Source organism: Paramisgurnus dabryanus, chromosome 20, assembly GCF_030506205.2.
Source record: "Paramisgurnus dabryanus chromosome 20, PD_genome_1.1, whole genome shotgun sequence".
Classification (NCBI taxonomy): Eukaryota; Metazoa; Chordata; class Actinopteri; order Cypriniformes; family Cobitidae; genus Paramisgurnus; species Paramisgurnus dabryanus.
In genome coordinates this window covers 7,930,954-7,946,953 of record NC_133356.1, presented here as the reverse complement: position 1 = coordinate 7,946,953, position 16,000 = coordinate 7,930,954, and the positions used below count along the sequence as shown (strand labels likewise).

The 16,000-nt window shown below is 39.2% G+C and overlaps 1 protein-coding gene across 1 annotated transcript in view; it reads left to right on the top strand.

Annotated features, from left to right (window-relative positions):
- The window catches only part of fbxo11a (F-box protein 11a), a 34,282-nt gene that overhangs the window by 2,934 nt on the left and 15,348 nt on the right, over positions 1–16,000 (top strand). The window contains exon 2 of the mRNA XM_065296200.1: positions 13,578–13,705. Coding sequence (XP_065152272.1) covers positions 13,578–13,705 — 128 coding nt within the window. The remainder of the gene's footprint in view (positions 1–13,577; positions 13,706–16,000) is intronic.

Here is a 16,000-nt window from a genome sequence, read left to right as displayed (position 1 = left end):
ATGGCTAAATGGCGATGCATGGTAGCCCATTTATAGATAGTTTATAATGTTGCAAATGCAGCGTCATAAACAAATAACTGACTTACACAAAACATTAACATCTAGCATAAAGTTAGCTGGTGACACCTGCCTCAAACAAACATGTAACTCATAGTCATGATGCTCTGTAGAAGATACTTTTTTGTGGTGTCTTTATACATTACCTTAATAGTTCATAGCAGACACTTAATTTTAGCTTTGTGACCAATGGGACCGATGCCACACTGAGTCTCGTGAGGTATGTTAAGGTGAGCTTGGCACATATTTAGTGTTTGTAAAGCTCTATGGAGGCACTGTAAAGGGAATGTGTGGAAATAAGCTGGGACATAGGCCTATCTTATTTACGAAAACTGGTTCAAGCATTAAACACCATGGTCTTAATAGGGGTGTAACGATATTTCACGATACACACTAGAATATAGGGCTGTGCAAAAAATCGACTGCGATTATCATGCGCGTGTCATCAGTAAAGCCGGTTCGGTGATTAGTATTAAATCGCCATCAGCTGCTTTCAGATAGAGCGGCATTTATTAAACAGACCCGTAGTTCACCGAGAAGCTAGGCAAAATCGGGTTCATAATCGAGGAAAATCGATTCCGATTTTCTATGCGATTTTGCCTAGCTTCTCGGTGAACTACGGGTCTGTGTAATAAATGCTGCTCCATCTGAAAGCAGCTGATGGCGATTTACTTCTAATCACGGAACCGGCTTTACTGATGACACGCGCATGATAATCGCAGTCGATTTTTTGCACAGCCCTACTAGAATACCTGTCCAAAATCAATACGGAACCACAAGGGCGCTATTATGCACATGTATTACTGCTATTTATGATAAGTCCTTATCAATCTAAAATCACAATTTCAGGGCTCCAGACATTTTGCCACCAAATTTTGAGTGTGCGCCACTGAATTTTACATCCAGTCGCACATGTGCGACACGTAAATTTGACCTTTTTTATGATGTGACACTGATTTTTAGACCAGCACATTGTACACTCTGCATCTATCATCAAAGTATTTATTAGTAATACAGTGTATTACTTAGTAGAAATGTAAATATTTGGTTAGCATGTTGATTTATGGTATGTGCCCCTAAATTTTCTGTTTGTGCCCCTAACATTTTCAGTTGGGGGCCACTGTACTCCTTGTGAAAAAAATTTGTCTGGAGCCCTGAATTTGAGTCGTGTATATCATGAATTGGAAAAAGCAACACTCGTCAAATATAATCATTATAAATATTATCATGAAAATGTTTTTTTCATGATAGAGCTGCTTCTGGTACTACTTCTTCGACGCATATTGAGCTTCTGCATGAGAGCGCCATCTGGCTTTTGGATGTAGCGACATTTCACCGTAATTCATTGAGAAGCAAAGCAAGCATCATCTGCCGATATATCAGTGCACCTCAGTGTAAACATTTTGATTTTGTATTTCACGGAGGAAAGCAAGTCATAGAGGTTTAGATCATTGTGAGGGTAAGAAAGTGATTTTTGAACGCTGAAGCTGTACTTTGTATCTTAATGCTCACATGTTTAATAAAGTGACAGTGTTTAATCCTTTACTAAATCCCCATACACTGACTATTCAGGTTTATCATGTTTAGGAGGTCATTTATGCCTTTGATGCTTCATGGTTGTGGTGTAGAATAATAATGAAAGGTGTAGTAATGTAATTCACACTTTAGAGATTGTGTAAACGCCACTCAGTGAAGCGTAACACACTATCAAGCATATTTCAGTCTGAGAATGATGCTTTCTCAAGACGATGAACTTTGTTAGAAAGTCTGTAGGTTTAATGTTTTGTATTATTCTTCAATGCTGCTTGTACAGGATGGTATGCTTTTTTGGAACCCTTATGTTATGCTGAAGTGTAAATAATGTTTAAATTGATAGGGATGTACCAATTGTTCAGCAATAAAACAATTTAGCAAAATTGCACGCCTCTCAGCTGGTTGCTATTCGATACCATCATCCAAACCTTTATTATTCTGTAAAATAAATTATTCTGTACCGAACATGAAAATACGTTTTCAGCAAAATAGTTTCGATTGCAGAAAATTCGATGCATCCCTAGTTATTTAATCACACTTGAACGTTTATGCTCTGTGTCACAATACAATATTTGAATATATTTTAATTGATCTGTTTGGGGTTGCGCATAATATTAATGTTTTTAAATCCCATAATGTTATTTATGGGATACTAACATCTGTGTTGCACGTAAACTACTTCAAATCAAATACTTTGGTCATGATTCACTCATTAGGGGTTCTCATATAATGTGTACTTTATATTAGGGCTGGGCGATATGACTCAAAAAATTATCGAGAAAATGTTTTCCATATCAGTCGATATCGATAATTATCATGATAAATAACAAATCTTTACTCCTGTCAAATTTAAAGGCAGATTTTTGCTCCTGAATGAAAATTGTAAAAACCAGACAGTTAATAATGGTTTTAAACTACTTTTTATTCAGAACATGACAAATACAAAAACTAAAATCTTGTTTTAATGCATCTGTATTAAATGTAAATCTATTTGTTATGAAATCAACACATTTCTGACACAAAAGCAGCAGACTACTGTCCCTTTAAGACCCAAGACAGACTGCTTTAAGTTTCAATATACTGAGTAACAGCTGTTTATGTTCACTTAAACAAGAAAGAAAACTTAGTTCAGTGATCACGCGTGTGTTATACATATACGAGCTATACACGCTGATAAATGGATGTCAAGGGTGTCACTTTGCTGTGGGAGCGCACATACCCAAACACTATATTCACTGCAGTGGTGGATCTGCTGCTTTTCCTCAGTTTCCTGAATTTGTCCTGTAAATATACTTTTAAAGCAGGGGGGCGGACGTGTGCGTGCGCAAGGCGGACGCTGAATGAAAGTAAAGTATACTGCACGCACCTGTGTCTGCTGTGTTTGACGAACCCTGTTTGCGCGTCCAACATTACACACAAGAAAATGTTTCCGCGCATTTGGATTCCGTAATTCCGTCCGCGTTATCCGCATCGCGAAAATCATAGGTCTCTACTAATAAATAAATAACTTGCCTCATCTTCCACTCCTTCAAGTCTGACTGTCACTGTGATTGTAAACCAAGAGCGCGTGCCGCATCCGGAAGTGCTCGCGCAACATTACGCACAGTGCTTAAACATTATCGATCACTTATCGAACTGTCCTTATCGTTTTATCGGAAAAGTTTATATCGGTAAAATTATCGTTATCGAATTATCGCCCAGCCCTACTTTATATTGAAGCATTCTGCATGTATGTTTGGAGACAACATGCTGTGTGTTGATGTAGTTGATGGGACACAGTGTTTGTAGTGGTTACTGGACCAGTAGCCCTGGAGAGTCTCTGAAGCTACCAGAGCAACAGATCTGCGTTTGTATGATGTGCTTCATTCACTTCTGGTCCTCCGGCACAATGTGAAGGTAAAATCGAGTCACTACTGATTAGAAAGCTTATTACTGGCATCCTGCAATGATAAACTGTGTGTTGTGTTATAGCTGAGACCGGCGGTGTGTTTGGATACAGTCTAGCTCTTATCATTATGTGTATTTGATAGTGTTTGGCTGGTAATGGCTGGCATTTTAAATGTTTGCTCTTACTTTTTATCACACTGTATTAAAACCGTTAAGTGCTTTATGTGGGTGGGTGATTCTCACGAAAACTTGGTTGTAAAAATGTCAAGCATGAAAATGTAAAAATTGCTTAAATTTACTTTTTTTTCCACCAGACATTAGAAACAAAGTCTGAAGTATATGGGAACATTAATTTAAAAACTTTTACTTATCATTTAACACTTTTTGTAACATAATTTCAAAAGTAAGTCCTAAAAAATCTCATTACCGCAACAGTCAGAAAACATCAACACTGTTAGAAAAGCTAATATAATTTCACATTTTTAAAAATGGATTATTAATAGTCATGCACAGTAAATTGAAATTCTGAAATATTATTTATTTTAAATTTAACGTTTTTTTTTATTTTGTTTTATTTAGCTCATATACCGCAACACCTTCCACAATTTGCAACTATTTTTTTTTTATATTTCGAAGAAACCTGACACATTTTCAAAATGACATGACAAACCTGAAAGAACATAATTTGGAGATTCTGCACATGCGTTTAAAATCAAAGTATTATGCTTCTATTAATGAAATTAACATTTAATAAGTATCTGTTGCGGTAATGATACATAGGTTTCGGAAATGAGGTTAATTATTTCGGTAATGAGAATACATATACTAGCCTGAGATTTTGTTAAAAACAAATTATAAAGTAGAAAAAACTGATAATATTTACAGCATCATGCGTTGAAGTTCAAAACTGTTTTATTGTGTAGTCTTTGAAAAAAATATTATAGAAAAAACATGAGAACAGGAAGGCCTATATTAATATCCCTTTGTGTCATATTTAAGTCCCCATTTATGCATTTAACATACTGAAATAAGATGGTCTTGATGACATATGCTGCCTACAAATGCGAGCTCTGAAGGCTGCAGCCAATGTCAGCTGGATATCAAAAAACATTTGTGTAAATAAGATGAAAAATATTTCCTTGCTGGATATGATTTGGTCTTCTGACCTTTTATCATTCTGTATCTGTTTCCATTAATACGCGAGAGAGAGAGAGAGAGGCTGTGTCCGAAAGCTTAGACAGCTGACTTGTTGACTCGCTGCCTTATGAGACAATGACAATGAGAAATGCTTTAGGACAGACTTCAAAGGCAGCAAAATTGAATTCAGGTTAAAATGTAAGCAGCCCTCTCTATGTTCCGTGATGTCGCAAATCTGCTTGTGGTGCGGAGGTCTGATGGACCCACTCTGTGTGCTCTGCTTGGGGCTTCTCCACCTAAAGGCGGCAATTGTTGGCTCAGGGTGTCCCTTATTGTGAGGATCTCCCGATGAAGGTGCTCAGGACCCGGCTCAACATCGCCCTTTGATGTTTCTTACTGCAGTGTCCCACTGCCGGCAAAGAGCCGCAGGTGGTTGTCCTCCCCTCTCTCACCACTTCAGTTTGTCGCCGAGAGCCTGTGTCCTGAACCGGGAGCTGCCATGTCTGTTTCCTTTGGGTTTCCAGCGGAGGAAGATGAGATGTCTCTGAGAGCGTTGGACGGAGACTGGGACCAGGCTCCACGTGATGCATCAGCCACACAGCCCTCCTTCTACAAGGAACTGGTGCGCATTCTCTTCAAAGCCTTGCAGGACTTGGAGATTGAGTGGAGCACCCCACAAGATCCCCAGAGAAGCAAGCTTGACTTTTGTTTTCTTCACTCGGGCCGCCCCGCTGCCGCTCGGAGAAAAGTCACCAAAGCGTGGGCTACCCCTCCCCCCATTTTTTTTCTTAGGTAGGCTACCTGTGTATTCCCCCCATCAAGGACGCTGTGGCTGCTCACCTCTGCCCCTTGTCCACTTCCTTGGATGGTGTGGCACAGCTTTGAGGATAGTGAAGCCTCATGACAGCACACCTGTCCGAAAAAGCATACCCGCGCCGGGAGAGGCTCTGTCTGCATTGCACACTATGGCGATCCTACAGATCTTTTAGGCGCAGGTGCTTAAGGCTCTGGATGAAGGCAGCACGGATCTAAATACCTTCAGGGATCTGAGGATGGCTACGAATTTCACGCTAAGGGCCACGAAGACCACTCATGGTGCTCATGCACAGTCACGCCCGTTTCTCTATCCGGCCTGTTTGGGGACACGGTGGCCACAATCACGGAGCATTTCTCGGAAGCTGTGAAAAGCTCTAAGGCTATGAGCCACTTCCTACCTCACCACCCTGTGTCTCATGGACCAGAACCGGTGGTGCATCGCAAGAGTCCCTGGCACAAATCCTCCAGTATATGATGCAAGAAACCGGGTCCTGGGGGACTGCCGTCCGGAACGAAGCCGTGTTCCTGACAAGAGTGCTGTGAAGAAGAGAACGCTGAGCGGCGGAAAAGAATGAGAGTCTCGTTGGATGTCCCCCTGGCTGTTGCGGGCGACGCAGGGACTTTATGTTGAAATGTTTGTCTGTTAAATGTAATAAAGATTGTTATTTTGTCAAAAACAGAGCATTCCTTTCTTCAGTTGGTTTTGTGTTGCTCGCCTCAGGGCCCGTCCTCACATAAGCGTCTACAACACGCCCCCCCCCACTCTCGAACACAACCCACATGCTGCGAAGACAGCGGAAAGGGTTAATGCACAGTCCTAATGAATTGTGCAAAAACCCGCTTTCTGTAACAGCGCTGGGCGCTTATAGGCCATCCTCTCTGGTGTCTGTGACTCACGCACTGCGCAGAAAGGAGGTAGTCTCCCTTTGTCCCTCGCCCCCACGCAGCAATCTGACGCTGCAGACAGCGCGCGTTGTGCAGTCGCAGGGAGCTGAGATGCAGGCACACATGGGATCCAACTTTGTGGATCTTGTGAAGCAACTGCTGTTGCAGCGCCTAGACGCGTGGCGTGCCATCGCTAGGTTGTCTTTGATACCTGAAAGTGGAAAGAAAGCATTACATTAAATTAGCATGTCTCACAACATTGGAAGAAAAAAATGTATGTACACATCATAATATATTATAGACTTGTTGCGTTGTGTTGTGTGTGTGTGCCATGTACATTTCCTAACACTGTAGTGTGTTTTTTGCTAAATACACCTGCTAGTAATATCTCCAAACCTAACCTCTTTCTCTCCTTCCTTCTGTGCTCCTCGAGCCATTCTGGGTTGTTGTAAAGTTTCTCCCTGAACTTTGTCAAACTGGCCTTTGCTTAAGTTTTTTTCTCACTTGCTGATTGTCTACAATGAAGCATCATAAAGCAAAATATCAACAGTTATTACATTTTAAATTTGTATTTAATTCATAAGATATATTTAAAAGTAATAAACAATATGCTTAAATTCTCATTTCCGAAACAGAAGTTCTCTTTACCGCAACTGCTATTAAATAATTGCGGTATATGAGAATGGTGTTGCGGAGGATGAGGTACCCCAGTATGTTTTGCTAAAAATAGAGAAGCCATGAAGGCTTTGCTCATTTTTTATTCAGTGCATATAATTAGACTTTAATAAAGAACATTTTAATAAAAAAAATTCTACATTTTCGAAATGTAGAAAACTACCTGTTTCGGTAATGATAATCAAAATGTTGTGTAAGCATTCTGACAAGAGAATATTTCAAATTTAACTGGAAAGATATAAAGAGATGATCTTACCTGGTAGCCATCTTGAAGTAACTGGTCCATGTGCTTGGTCACTCAAAATCAAACTTTATTAAAATTATGTATGTGTGCTTAAACTGTTCTCAAAAAGTGTTGCGGAGGATGAGAACATCAGGCACGGACACAACATTTTCCTAATTTTTCTTCATTATTATTATACATGAATATTCAGTAAATTATTTTTCTGTCATCTAAAGTAGTCTAGCAAAACATCAATTTATTTTTTTTCTAAATATTTTTGTGTTAATTTGTTTAAATTACAACATAACGCATGTTCAAACATAGCCGGACGCTTTGCGGTAATGAGAATTTAAGCAGAAAATTTGATAAAATTGACAAATTGTATATTCTTATGTTAAAATCACACATTGTGCAAGCTAGAACACAGTATTGTGTTAATTCTGATGCTTTTTAATATTACTATATTACACATTTTATAGCTAAAATCATTAGTGCCGTGGTGTTCCAATGGTTTCGTGAGAATCACCCGGGTAGACCTGTAGGTAATTGGGTCTGTACCAGACTATCGATAAGCGGACACATCGTCAGTGAACTACGGCTTTGTGTAGTAAATAATACAACATCTGAAAGCAAGTGATGGTGATTTACTACTAATCAAGACAGTGTTTCCCACAGATCTGAAATTTACTTGTGGTGGTAGCTGGTGAAAAGGATAATCATTATTATCCACCGACAAAAAATGGTCTACTATACATGTAAAAAAGAACTAATAATGTGTGACACAACACAATACTTTGATTTATAAAACATTCATATTAATTTCACATTATAGTTCATTAATCTAACCACCCCAAACCTTTTTTGCCATAAACAAAGCTGACACTGTTTGTCAAAGCACCACGAAAACACTTTATGTTTTTGCACTGATATATGAAGCAATTTGATGACCCCTTTTATCAAACTCAATTATATACAATGTATACTATAGCCTATATAGACAGTGCAGGTCTATAGATTATAAATGTGACTGATGTTATAATGTTAATAACTTCTATAAAATAGGCACTTTTACTGCTTCTGCTTTCTATTTCTCTTTTGCCGATTAAAAAAAGCTTAATCCACTAATTATTTCAGATTTAAAAGTCTACTTGCTGTCCCGATGACAGACTTTACATTACAGCTTTGCGTTTTTTATATCCTGAGTCAGCTAGAGCTTTGCTCATTCAGTATTAGCACTGCTTTTTGCTACAATCTCTGTGCAAACTGTTTAGATTTTAGTAAAGATATTGTCTATTAATAGTAAGATTATTAAAAAATGGGATAAAGAAAATGAAGCGGCGGGTGGTCGTGACAAGAGCCAGTTGCTATCGCCATAGAAACCGGAGGCACGCTAAAACAGCACTCTAGCTTTAGCGCGGTAGCGCTCACGGCCGTTCTCCGATCGACTCGGGTTTTACACACAATATTAATCAGACTTGGGACCCGAAGTAATAAACTAGGACCGACCCGGACCCGACTGACCATTTAAAATATAAACCCGGAACCGTACGGGTCCCGTGTCCTCCGTGAAGAAAGACCTCTAATGGTAAAACTCTGCTCAAGTTCAGAAACATGAAAGGATACAATGTGACACTGAGGTTGCTTCGCGTCGCACCCAATTCATTGAGAAACAAAGAGCACGTGAACGGACACTCAACGGGAGAGACACAACGTGCTTGCACGCAAAATGAAGCCAACTTGGATGCTATAAACACACATGCACATAAGCATATGCATCCATTTTGGTCGCAGTGTAGTTCCCTGGCTGCTCCGTATGTGCTGCAGTTGATCCAGTTTGCCGCGCTGGATGATGATTTTATGACGCGTGCATCATCTTCACGGTCACCCGGCCCCCACCTCTCTCTCTCTCTCTTGCGCGCGCTCTCTCTTTCGCTCTCTCCAAAACACGGGTCATCCAGTCGAGTTCAGAAAATACGTAAATTCGTAAAGTTATTTTTTTTACCTGGGCGGGTCGCAATTTACCTGGGCGCACCGCCCAAGTAGAGCCTATGTATGGGAAACACTGTCAAGAAGCCGGCTTTACTGACGAGAAGCGTATGACAATCAGCCCTCCTTGGGGAAATTTGTAAACTGCTGTTAAGTTCAACGGTGATAAAATAACTTGAAAACTTTTCACATAATGGCTTTTTGCATAATAAGGGGTAGTATCGATAAAAGTATCGACAAGAACCGGAACTGATAAGCTGTATTGGTACAGATATCGATAAAATTTAAACTATACCCATCCCTAGTTATGTCGTATGTGGATTTTGGATGTGTAATGATGCTGCTGGAATATTCTAAGCTCTTGAGTCCTTTAATATCTGGTATGTTTGTAAGCGTACAGTCTGCATATGTTAGAAATTTGTGATTGAGATTATCTTTTAATTCTGCTAATAATTTTACATTACGTGATGTTAATAGAGATTTATAACCGGTTTAATGGTTAATCACGATAAAAATGTCTTTTTTTTATTACACACAGAAAATGTGTTAGTTAACGTGGTAGGGTTGGGCAGGTGGGCGTGGCAATCAAAGGGGCAGGGTGTACGAGTCATGATCAAAATATTTTTATTAAAAACACTCAAATAAAACTTAATTTTGAAGAAACTACGACAGAAAATTAACACATACTAGATTATTAATGAATTACATGTTTTTAACAGATACCTCTGACGGATGCGCTATTCTCTGAGATGCACTTGACGGCCTTTTATGCAGCGAAATTATAATTTTTTTTGGACGACCTAGTTAAGGCGGTAGGGTTTCCAAGCTTAGGCGGGCCGCCTGGACACCCTGCATACTGTAAATTTTTGTAGCTCCAGATATCCTGCCTTCCTCAAACGCATTGATTTTGTACAAAACTCCTGGATCTGAAAAGTTCTGTGTCCCTTATTGGCCAGCTAATCTGTACGTTGTGATTGGCCTGAATACCTCTGAATACCGGAAATGTGACGCTCCTTGCCATGTTTGAAAGATTTGCTCACAATGCAATGCTAGCAGGAGTTAATTTACAGGCTGTGAGTCAAAGCGTGAGGAATTATGATAATGTCAGTCTTGTCCACGTCAACAGGCCCAGGAAGTAAAATGTTGCCTACAATCCGTGTGTTTGTTGTAGTCCAAGAAAAGAGATTTACGTTGGAAACAATAACATCATCGCATCATCTGTTTAATGTGATTAATTTGATCTCTGCCAGAATCATGTTTTGCTTTGAGTTTTTTGTTAGGGTTCATTTTGTTAGGGTTTTAAAATAAAATGAAAAGCCTTTATTATCATTGTACGTAGGGAAGAGCGGGGTAATATGTCACACTTTTCACACTGTCACCATGTCACCAATGGATGTGACCTACACATTACCCAATATAACTGGCGGATGCAGTTTGTCCGAATTAATTTATACTATCCATATTCATACTATATAGGACCTACTGTCACAGTATGCGATTTCGGACGCAGCCTGAATCTTGTTTTATTCAGAGGTTTATATCATTGTGTTGTGAATTGTGTCTGTGGTGTGAGTAGAAGGAACAGATTTGTGTGCTGTAACCTCAGTAAATGGAGAATAAATGGAGACAGCTGGAGAGATGCTGGCTTGTAAATGACCTCCATCAAATGGGATGTTACCATGGCAATGACCATTGAGAATATTACAGCAATATTTTGGGGTTGCAAATAACCGTATTGTTGGATGTGCCCTTTACAGATTCAATTCAATTGCTTTCTTCACTCCCGAGTACGTAAAGTTCATTTTGTACAGCTATAGAAATCTAGTTAGACATCAATTGATTCATCTTCATCATTGATAATACATCAACTTTAATCTGTGCTTTACACAATGCTGCTTTTCTTAGCTTTCGGGGATCATATTCACTCTTAAGTTAAACCATTTTTATTTTCGCTTGTGTTATATACTTAAAAAATGCATGTACGTGGCTGGTCTTGCATCTAAGGTTAAAATGACAGATCTAGTAACATTTTATTTCATTCCTAGACAGATAGAAATCATAAAAATTAGCTTAAGGTGAATTGAAAATAATTTTGTGAACATTTATCTCTGCTTACAAATTCAAAGGATAAGATTTTTTTAAAGCAAAGTTGAACAAAAAGAAAGGCTACCTACACTTTCATATTTATAATTAAAACTAAGTTAAAATAGCTGTCTTATTTCTGAATGAAATTTTCTTTCAGCGAGATGAAATGAATGTGATGTGTCTATGAGGCTGTTTACACTTGGCATTAACATGCGTTTTCGTCGATCGGATCACAAGTGGACGACGTTAATGCCAGGTGTAAACGGTGTTCAAAACGTTTTGAACGCGTCCACTTTCGACCACTTTCAACTACATTCAGAGGTAGTCGAAACCACTTTCGATCGGATCGGTTTGGAGTTGCGGAACCCAATGTGGTTGAATGCGTTCGAACTGCCACATGCGACCGCCTTCTCTCCGCCCATTTATCTAATCTGAGGTATTAAACACTAATTTTACGTCTTTTTTGAGTTCTGCCGTGAACATACGGTGAACAGCGCTATTTTTAGCCTTTCATTGATAAAACTACTGTGGGGTGTTCTCCGTAGTTTCGTTTTGAAAGCGTGAAAGTTGCGCGATCCTATTTCATCAATTGCGCTGAAAATTCAGAGAAAGCTCCAACAAATAAACGTACAAAACACTGTGCAGCATGTTTACTTACTAAACAAGCAGCGGGCTCCGACATAAGTTCGCGTCCATATAAACTCATAATTACTCCCGCTCGCGTTTGAATGACAGCAGAGAGACTCGCCCCCCGTCTCACAGACCACCCCCTCACAGTATTCAGGACAGATGCGGTCGAAAGTGGACAAAAGAGACGGATTTAAATACCAGGTGTAAACGCAATGTGTCTCTCTCGTCCACTTGTGATCCGATCGATGAAAACACATCTTAATACCAAGTGTAAACAGCCCCTATCTAAAGAGGTCGAGTTTGGCCCGTAGAAGAGGAAATCTGGTCTGTGTTTGGGCTACTGAAGCAGTGTCTCGTGTTACGAAGGCTGTCATAAAAGGGATGTCATGCGGTTCATTCCCCCTGTACTGGTGTCTTTCTCACCCCCTCTCCCTCTTTTGACCTCTGTTTTTGTCGGTGTGTGGCGTCACCTGCTCAGTTTGTCTCAGCTGTGAGGAGATCAGTGTTGGGTTAGTGGAGGTCACAACTTCTTGACCGTTTTTCTTCACAGATGTTCTTTTAGCGCTGGTTTTCATGCCGCACACATCTTGATTTGATTTCAATATGCTGTGCACTGAAGTCCATGTTGTTCCACCTTTTGCTGATCTGAGCTTTTATCCGAGGGATGTTTGTTGAGAAAAAGCCTGCGGCGTTCAAAGGCTCCCGTTAGGTTTGAATTATTGACGCGCCTCCTGTTTTATCACTTATTGTTGCTTTCACCGAGACTACACGAGTCGTGAAACAGAATTGTGGTATTTTAAATTGAACAGGGCAATGAATAAACATGAGAACTGAAGCAATTATGCAATTTTTGTTTATATCACCACCATATGGTAATGTGGATGGGTTAAAATAAAGGAAATCAAACCACTGAGAACCGATTTAGTGTGATACGTGCTGTTTCTTCTTATTTACAACGTTAAGCTACATCAGTGTGTTTTTTAGTTTTAAAATACATTACTTTTGCTAAGGTTATTCCTGGCATCAATACTACTCAGGACAGGATCTTTTGACCCTTGAAACCAGAGATTTTTGTAAATGCTGCATACTTTGTTTTAGGCTATGCACAAATGACAATGACAAATAATTTTTACCTTTGTGTTTTAAAAAACAAAATATATTAATTAACATACACAATAACACCCTTAAAAAAGATATGCGTTTACACGGGTCCATGAACACGACTAAACAGTGTATTACACATGCCAGGTCAGTAGATGGCGATATTACTTTATAAAAACTTTGGCGAAGCGTTAATAACTGAGAACATATAAATCAATTATTAGTGATTGCCAACCTTTCTATTTTAAAACGTCGTTTTAAAACAAAATGCATCCGTGTGTATGCTTCCGTTGACAAAAGTACTGCACTTTTAATGAAGTTAGACAGCATGCTGTCTTTTTAAACTAGTGGTCAGCTGATACGAGATTTGTATCTTTAATTTTGCACTTGATCTCATTGTTTTTCCAAAACATAATTTCTATAAAAGTAACTAAAATATTGTTCCTGTGAGAATATTAACACAATATTATGAAGTAAAAATATTGCATATTCATAAAACCCTCGAACATCAACATTACGGTGAAGGTAATAATCTGTGTGTTTTGCGTTTGTTGTTTTTTAGATGAAGAAGTCCCTGCAGAAATGGTTGCTGAAGAATCTGGTCAAGGAGCTCAAAATAGTCCATATCAACTTCGAAGAAAATCCCTGTTACCCAAGAGAACAGCGTGTCCAACGAAGACCAATATGGAGGTGAGCAAACAACACTTATTGCCAAAGCTGCGTGTGTAAAAAGTCACCATGAAACGTAAGTAGAGATTGTTGTCTTTTCTGTATCTTGACGTACATCCAAGTGAAACGCTTCTGACATTGGGAAAAATGTATGGTGGGACTTGATTTTGTCAATCGAGAACTGATTGATGTGTTTGGAAGTTGAGTCATGTTGCTAATTGCTTATCGCTGCGATCTTTTCCTAAACGGAAAACAAGTCTCAGATAGCCCCGTCTTTGCACCATTCCTCGTGACAGGAAGTGAAGAGAGGTCGTTTCGTGAAGGAGGTTAACTAAGATTAAAAATTATGAGGGCACATGAATAAAAAAATAATGAAGCACACAGATTGATAAGTAATTTTATAAAAAGAACACTACAATATTCCATAAAATTTTTATTTTTTTATTTTTCAATTTTATGGTGACTTTTTAAGAAAAAGTTTGAATTAATCTTTATTCATTTATCAACCAAACTGCCTTTCTCTGAATTTAATGTTTCTGAAATATTTATTAAGTCTCCCTGTAGTCAAAAATGTTATCACTTAAACTCATCTTTGAGCATCATAATAGCATATGTAAAACTTTTACCTGTGACAGTAATTTCTTAATGCTTTAAAACAATTTGAATGTAACCCTACCCCTTTGCCTCATTTAGTATAAGCAGATCTATGAATATGCTAATTAATTCATAGCACAGCTCAGACCATAGATATAAATATGCAAATTAGTCCCCGCTTCCACTATTTTGAACCACCTCCGACCATATATATATACTTTTCAATGCGTGCACTTCATCTTTGCACAGCGCGTCGTGAATGTGTTAGCATTTAGCCTAGCCCCATTCATTCCTTAGGATCCAAACAGGGATGAATTTAGAAGCCACCAAACACTTCCATGTTTTCTCTATTTAAAGGGACACCATGAAACTTTTTGGCCACTAGGGGGTGCTAGACACGTATTTTTCACTTCTAGCGCCCCTAGAGCCCACAAGCGCCGCAGCACTGTCGCAAAGGAAAGGAACTGGCCAACCTTAAAACTAAACTAAAAACTAAACCTTTAAAATGCTAAACGATCAACATTTTGAGACAACAGGGAGAAACGCAGTCATGTTACAACCTTCTGATGAGGAACTCGTCGTGGCAGAAGCCATTTCTCAATCTGAAGGTTGCAGCCTCCGGATGTCGTATTTCTAAGCTGTATACGTCATCAAGACTGTCTTATTTCACAATATTAACAATTACAAAGTTGACTATTATACTTAGTTAATCGTAAATTGTTGCAGTATGCTTACATGGATTAAAGTTTTCCGTCGCTAGACGGATTTCCGTCAATTGCAAAATTATTAAATTCACTTTTAATAAAGACGACGTGTATTCACCTTTTTTTAAAGTTGGATGTGATCAAAGCCTGGAGTGGAGCCAAATCACGTTCCTCTCTCCACTGTTAGCGTTCTGTAATCACTACGCACCGGATCCATTCCGGGTTTTCTGGCTGTATCACGTTAAGCTGAGGTAAAACTTTATTTCAGCTAGCATGGACAAACTTGTAATGCAGAAAGGGTCCGATGTTTTGGCGATTGATAAAGGTGTAAAAGACCAATGGAGATCGACTTGGCTTAGCGAAATGATGAAGATTGGCAAGCCTTTCAGTTCGTGGGATAAGAAAACCAAACCGCCAGGTAATTTACGTGTCTTTGCGATTAGGGGTCCTGTATTTTGGGGGTAAATGATTTCTCACGTACGTGATCACCCGCGTCCCGTTTTTGACTGCTATGCTCATCAGGCCAGTTGCTGATACAACGGGTTTGTTAAACTTGTGGGTAAACTTAATGTGGCGCCACAAGAACCAAGAGGCAGATGACATCCACATCCTGTGAGAGCTTTTTCAGGAATCATAAGAGGAGACTGCTTCCGAAATGGTCTCGCGGCACTTTGATGTCATCCACCTGTCGGTTCTTGCAGTTTCATTTGCGTGTGGTCTCAAAAAACGTAACATTTGTACATATATTTAAGCGCCGCAGTTTATAAGCAAGTGATATTAAGCCATACAAACACAAACAACAGTGTTAACGTTAAATGCGTTCGCTGTTTCTGTGTCAGAGCTGAACACGTAAGCCGCGCATTCGCTTCTCATTGAGCTTGTGAGTATTTTTGCCGCTTTATTGGGCTTAAATACAAATATGCGTCAAAAATCCCGTCTTTGCAAGTATCCTCATATAAACACGACCATTTAGGTCTTAGGAGAAAGTAAACAGCAGAACCATTGCCCATAAAATAGC